This window comes from Uranotaenia lowii, chromosome 2 (genome assembly GCF_029784155.1).
Source record: "Uranotaenia lowii strain MFRU-FL chromosome 2, ASM2978415v1, whole genome shotgun sequence".
Taxonomy (NCBI): Eukaryota; Metazoa; Arthropoda; class Insecta; order Diptera; family Culicidae; genus Uranotaenia; species Uranotaenia lowii.
In genome coordinates this window covers 12,495,899-12,502,817 of record NC_073692.1, presented here as the reverse complement: position 1 = coordinate 12,502,817, position 6,919 = coordinate 12,495,899, and the positions used below count along the sequence as shown (strand labels likewise).

Genomic DNA, 6,919 nt, shown 5'->3' with positions numbered 1-6,919 from the left:
TCTCGAGACAATATTTGTTGATAGTGCCAACTTCGGATTAATGAAATGCTTTTTTCCGGAATTTTTAATCGTGTATTTCAGGAACGATTAAAATTCTCCTGAAATAATTGTTCAAGGTTAGCACATAAATCGCGAATAATAATAAGAAAGAACTTACGTTTAGTGTACATTCAAATCCTTTTTCCCTGTACTATTCTCATCGGTTTCAAATATAATCGGTTCCTATATGGATATAAACTTAGTTACATGAGGTTCAATTTAATTTCCACATGGTTGCTCACCGTTTGTTGCTGCACCAAGTGCAACCAAATGCAACTCCTAACCTTCACTTAACAAACCTTCGATAATCTGCGCTCTGTTCGGGTATAATTACTATTAGAGGCAATTCTCAAATATTACTTTAATGTACTAACCTTTTTATAACTTAGAACTTTCGAATAAACTATATACTTAATGAGTATTCAACTCGGAACTTTTCTGATTTCGCAAATCACGCTATCACTTAAGACGCCAGCTTAGAAAAATCACCCTCGTTTTCCGCCTATCACTTGACAAGTCTAATGACGTTTTCCATCGTACAATTGTGTTGGTGGTTACGATCGGACGTTTCTGATCGAGGGATTCGACACGGCGCCGATAACAGTCCCCCCGGTAGTGCGGCCACATTCCTCCTGGGACGCACTAGGTTGAACGCCAACGTCGAGAACCGCGATCTTAACAGCAGGACGCTCATAAATACCATGCGCCGTCTGGACGACTGCCCATCTCACTTGTCCATCTTTGGCATGGCTTGTCCCGATGACTCTGCCCTTAGGCCACGTATTCCGGGGTGAATTGGGATCAGCAATCACGACGACATCTCCTACGGAAATCGGACGAACTAGATTGAACCACTTGGACCGCCGTGTAAGACACGGAAGATAGTCGTTGAGCCAGTGTCTCCAGAAAATGTTAGCGATCAACTGAGAGGTGTGCCAGGATTTCTTCAACGCCTTAGAACTATCGTCAAAGAGAGCCAACGGTTTCAGGCCATCCGACGATCCCAGGATGAAATGATTCGGCGTTAGAACAGGTGAATCCTCGTCGTCCAATGCAACAAAGGTGAGAGGCCTGGAGTTGACTGTCCCTTCAATTTCGGTCAATGCGCACCGGAGTACTTCATCAGATGGTAGTCTAGTCAACGTCATGTTTTGCAGGTTCTTTTTCACACTTTGTATGAGCCTCTCCCACGAACCGCCCATGTGCGGAGAAGCTGGCGGATTGAACTCCCATCTGGTATCTGGAGATACGATTGCTGCTATCAATTTGTTGTGATTCATCTTATCCAGTTCAATGGACAATTCTTTCGAAGCTCCTATAAAATTCGTTCCACGGTCACTGTAAATGGCTGCAGGAACACCTCGTCGAACCATGAATACTCTTAGGGCCATTATACAGGAATCTGTTGTAAGGGAATGCGCCAGCTCGATGTAGATTGCTCGGGTTGTTAGACAGGTGACTAAGACGCCCCATCTTTTCTCTGACCGACGACCTACGGAAACTGGTATCGGACCGAAATAGTCCACACCCACATACGTGAAAGGTCGACAAAATGCAGCCAACCTCGAAGCAGGAAGATCGGCCATTGCTGGTGGTTGTGGTTTAGCGTTTGCGATTTTACATTGTTGGCAATCTCCTCTCATTCTACGGAAGAAAGCTCTCAATTTTGGGATATAATAACGTAAACGTAGACGGTTGATTGCGGTTTCATGATTGCGATGTAGCAGATTTCGATGGTAATGTTGTGCGATTAGTTTGGTAAGATGGTGCGTGGGTGGCAAAACTATTGGATTTTTAGATTCTAGGTCAGTAAATTGGCAATTTTTAGCGCGGTTATGAATGCGCATAACTTGATGTTCGTCTAGAAACGGTGATACGCGAAAAAGTGAACTGCGTTTAGGTAAGGAAGTATTCGATGGTTTCTGTAGAAGAGCATATTCTTCGGGGTAGGCATAGCTTTGAACTTGGTGATACAAAAGGTTTTGTGCTGCGATAAGCTCATCTCGACTTAGCGGTAATAAAATGCATGGTCTCTGCGACTCTCTTTTGATCTTCAAGAAAACGATGAACTTTTTAACGGCCCTCAGGAACATTGCAGTCAATCGGTACAGTTTGACCCATTTGGAGAAATTTTCAACTTCGACGATCGGCTGGCAGGTAGCGTAGTGCAGCATCAATCTCGGTCGCAGTTCTTCTTCGGTAGCCCCTAGAGTCGATGGAATTTTAGGCCACTTTTGCCTTTGCTGGTAGATAAATGGTGGACCTTTGAACCATCGGCTGTTCTCGGAGATATCAGGAACACCTCGCCATTTCGTACCGTCGTCAGAAACATTGTCCTTGGTTGGTACCCAATTCCATTCACTGATGTCAGTCAGCTCTAGTATTTCACTCACGCGCGTGCCAACAAATTGGCTGTAGCGACGATGATCGGATTTAAGCCAGCATAATAGATTTCTAGAGTCTGTCCAGTAAAAACGATGGGAGATGTGGGTCGATAAAGACTTGATGACACTCGAAGCGAATCTTGCCCCAAGAACTCCCGCTTGCAGCTCAGACCTAGGAATGGTCAAAAATTTCAGTGGTGAAACACGTGTTTTAGTTCCAACTAGCGAGCACTCTATGTGTACACCCTCTTCGAATCTCAAGAATACAGCTGCAGCGAACCCACTCTCGCTGGCATCTACAAACGTATGGAGCTGCACTTCTGTTGCACTCGAGGCGGAGGTCAATGCCCGAAAACAGCGAGGAATGCGAATATCTTCTAAGTTGGGTAACACTTTTAACCATTGCAACCATTTCCTGAAAAGATCGTTATCTATAGCTTCGTCCCAAGCTGTGCCAGCTCGCCAAATCTCTTGGAGGATCACTTTCAAATACATGAGGACATGCCCGATTAATCCGAGAGGGTCGAATATCATCATCAGAGTTCTTAACACTTCTCTCTTCGTTGGTATACGTTTCCCCGACAGAAGTTCAGGATCGTGGCGTGAGGAGAGCTTAAATCTGAACATATCGGATGCGGTGTCCCAATACATCCCCAATATTTTCTCGGTGGCTAGTTCTGAACAAATATTCAAGTTTTTCTCGGAGTTCATTTGACCAGACAAGGCGTTCAGAAATCTTTGGGAGTTGGAAATCCAGTTTCTAATTTCGAACCCTCCTGATCGGTGAATTTCATGAACTTCTTTCGCTACTCGTATTGCATCTTCTTCATTCTCTACGCTGACTAAAGCATCATCTACGTAGTGCTTGTTTATAATTACATCGACTGCTTCTGGAAACCGATCACTAAATTTTCGGGCATGGGTGTTTTTTATAAATTGGGCACAACTCGGCGAACAGCTAGCCCCAAAGGTCATCACCTGCATTACGAAGACACTAGGCTCAGGTGCTGAAGGATCATCCTTCCAAAAAAATCTCTGACATTGCTGGTCAGTTTCGTTGATCATCACTTGGTGATACATCTCACGGATGTCACCTGAGAATGCCACCCGGAATTCGCGAAATTTCAGTAGGACTGATAGGAGCGAGCATAACTGGTCAGGACCTTTTAATAATACGGAATTCAACGATACATTATGGGCCTTCGCCGCAGCATCCCAAACAATTCTGACTTTGCTTGGCTTGTTCGGGTTTACCACCGGGAAGATCGGAAGATACCAAACCCGTGGGAAGCAGGATTCAAGTTCAGATTTAGTTAACTTGCGAATATAGTTCTTTTCTAAGTAATCCTCTATTTTCTCCTTCAGTATCCGAGCGAGCGATTGGTCTTTTGACAAACGTTTCTCTAAACATTCCCATCTACGAAGTGCCATCACCTTGCTGTCTGGTAGCCTAACATTTTCGTACTTCCACAAGAGACAAACTTCATACCTTTCAGGTAGTCGAAGGGTTTTCGTTTGGAGTAGATGAAGTGCCCTCTGATCGTCTGTTGAAAGCATAGCTTCTCGTTGCACCACTCCCATGCTGTCCAAGGAAAAATAATTCTTCATCGCCTTATGAAGTTCAGCATCATCTATGCATTCGCATTGCGGGAGGTAGTGAACGTTAGCATAAACACTAGCTGGTCTGCGCTCCACACAACTTCCAAAAACTAGCCACCCTAACCTGGATTTTGCAGCGATCGGTTGATTGATGTTGCCTTCGCGTAGCTTGAGTGTATTTCCCAAATGAGCATGATCTAACCCAATGAGAATACGCGGAACGGCGTCGTGATACGATTGAATTGGCAGCCCTTTCAGGTAAGGATACCTTACTGTAAGCTCCTCGACAACTAAAGACTGATGTGGCAAATTCAACTCTTGAACTGTACGAACTCCATTCAAAGCATGTAAAGCACCTCCTACACCAGAAATACAAAGGTTTACAACTCTCGAATTTTCCTCATAGCGTCGGGTATCTCCTGTCCATTTCAGGCAAAGTGCCTTTCGCGCACCTTCCAGCTGCAACTGCTCAGCCAAGTCTTCATCTATTAGCGATAGCTCTGAACCGTCATCTAGAAGTGCATATGTGTGGACGACCGTACTTGTTCCATGAAGCGTGACAGGTACAACCCTGAACAAAACCTCGTTCGATTGATTCCGGTGTATGTTGCAGTTTGTTTCGTCGTAGTTCTGTGGAGCCGGCGCCTGTGCTGCTGGTGGTGTTAACGACTTATGCATCAAGGGATGGTGCTTTAAGTCGCACCCATTTACGCCGCATACTGACTGTGACCTACAATATCCGGTGTGACGTCGAAGACATTTTTTGCACAAGTGCAGTTCTCGGATAACTGCCCACTTAGAATCATAATCTAGTCCGCTGAATCTCTGGCACTTGGCAATGGAAGCGCACGAACCCTTACATACGCTGCATTCCTTGGTCTTGAGCGGCTTAACCATTTGAGAACTATGCTGTTGGGAATTGAACGAAGAACTTGAAGGTGCATTGTGGTACTCTAAGCTAGCATGAACATTCACATGCTTATCATTCTTCCTAGTTTTTTGAATTGGTGGGGAAGATTTCAGAACCCAACTAGCATCTTCAGCCATATAATAGAGCCAAGAGCTTAAATCAGACAGTGTTTGAGACTTCGATTCACGGGCATATTTAGCCCATTGCATCGCTAGAATTGTGGGTAATTTATTAATAAGTTCGTTGCGTAAGGATACATTATGCATAAAACCATCTACCTCACATGCCTCTATTGTAGCGCGCAAATTCTCTACCGATAGAGCAAAATCAACTAATGTTTCCAGCCGATCCATATCGGGTGGAGGGAGACTTCTAATTTTGAAAGTTATCGCTTGTACAATCGATTCAGGCTGACCGAAAACCATTTTTAGCGTAGCCAATACTCCGCCAACATTTGAGGGATGTAACAGGCGAGAGCGCACTGCTTGAAGCGCTCTTCCTTTTAAGCATTTTCTCAAACGGAGCATATTCTCCTCATTTGAGAATCCACACATTGCGGTCGATGAAATAAAGGTGCCGTAAAATAACGGCCAGTCTTCTGGGTCACCACTGAACTCCTGTAAGTCCCTGGACACCGCCTGCCGGGCCGCTAGTTGGCTTCGGTTCAACACGAAAGATTCCAAATCGTTGTGCTGCTCAGGATGTACGCACCCACCAGCCAATCTTCGATTATTTGGCGTAGATTTCTGCTCGGGAAGGAAATGCCGACCGCTGGTATCGTTTCCAACAGGCTGTCGACATTGATTGTTGCTCACCATCTGCCCATTCACAAACGGCGTCAAAGATAGTGAATTCAAAACACTTGGGATACCAGTTCCCATTCGCGAGTTTTGTTTTCTTGGATTTCCGCTTTGCATAACGAAAGATTTTTCTGAAGAAGGATTTCCTGGTTCAACGCATTGTTCGACGCCATCGATCCAGTCTCTGATGCGCTGCCTACTATTCCCCGATTCGGATATTTCGCTTCCTACTATGCTACCATTATCATCACCGTTTATGCCGAGCAGTTCATATTTCTTCAGAAGAAATTCGCTAGCCAACTTCTCTTGTAGTTCTAACCTTTTCATCGCGAATTCCTCCTTCAACTTGGCTTCTTCTTTTAACCTTTTCAATAGAACCCTCTGGTCGTGGTTCTTACCAATACTGACTGGAACATCTATAATACTACCCACGCTAGAATTACCTTTTTGTTGAATCTTTTCCTTAGCTAGACATTTCTCGCAAATCCATGGCCGGTTACTAACCCCTTGGGTTTCACCCACGCAGATAAAGTGGTGCCATAGATTGCACGAATCGCACATAACCATGTCGTTATTGTCGGGCCACTTGCAGAGAGCACAGCTGAAAGTGGGTGCTTTCTTGCCCTTGGGCTTGGCACCCGTTTTCTTCTTCTGATCCTTGGCCGAACGATCATCAATCAGCCCGACAATTGTGTTTTCCGATGACTGCTTCCCATCATCATGTGAGGTTAGGATTTCCACTGCAGGTACAAACGCATCATCATTGCCATCAACATCTTTCTGCACCGAACGTGATGACTTCTTGGAACCGGGTCCAGGCATTTCCACCGATTAAACGAGAATTTTAAAATGTTGATAGTGCCAACTTCGGATTAATGAAATGCTTTTTTCCGGAATTTTTAATCGTGTATTTCAGGAACGATTAAAATTCTCCTGAAATAATTGTTCAAGGTTAGCACATAAATCGCGAATAATAATAAGAAAGAACTTACGTTTAGTGTACATTCAAATCCTTTTTCCCTGTACTATTCTCATCGGTTTCAAATATAATCGGTTCCTATATGGATATAAACTTAGTTACATGAGGTTCAATTTAATTTCCACATGGTTGCTCACCGTTTGTTGCTGCACCAAGTGCAACCAAATGCAACTCCTAACCTTCACTTAACAAACCTTCGATAATCTGC

General features: G+C 44.4%; 1 protein-coding gene across 1 annotated transcript; it reads right to left on the bottom strand.

Annotated features, from left to right (window-relative positions):
• Positions 1-593: 593 nt before the first annotated feature.
• Positions 594-6,554, bottom strand: LOC129741066 (uncharacterized). The gene has a single exon (XM_055732766.1). The coding sequence runs from the start codon at positions 6,552-6,554 to the stop codon at positions 594-596; it is 5,961 nt and encodes a 1,986-aa protein (XP_055588741.1).
• Between the last annotated feature and the right edge of the window lie 365 nt (positions 6,555-6,919).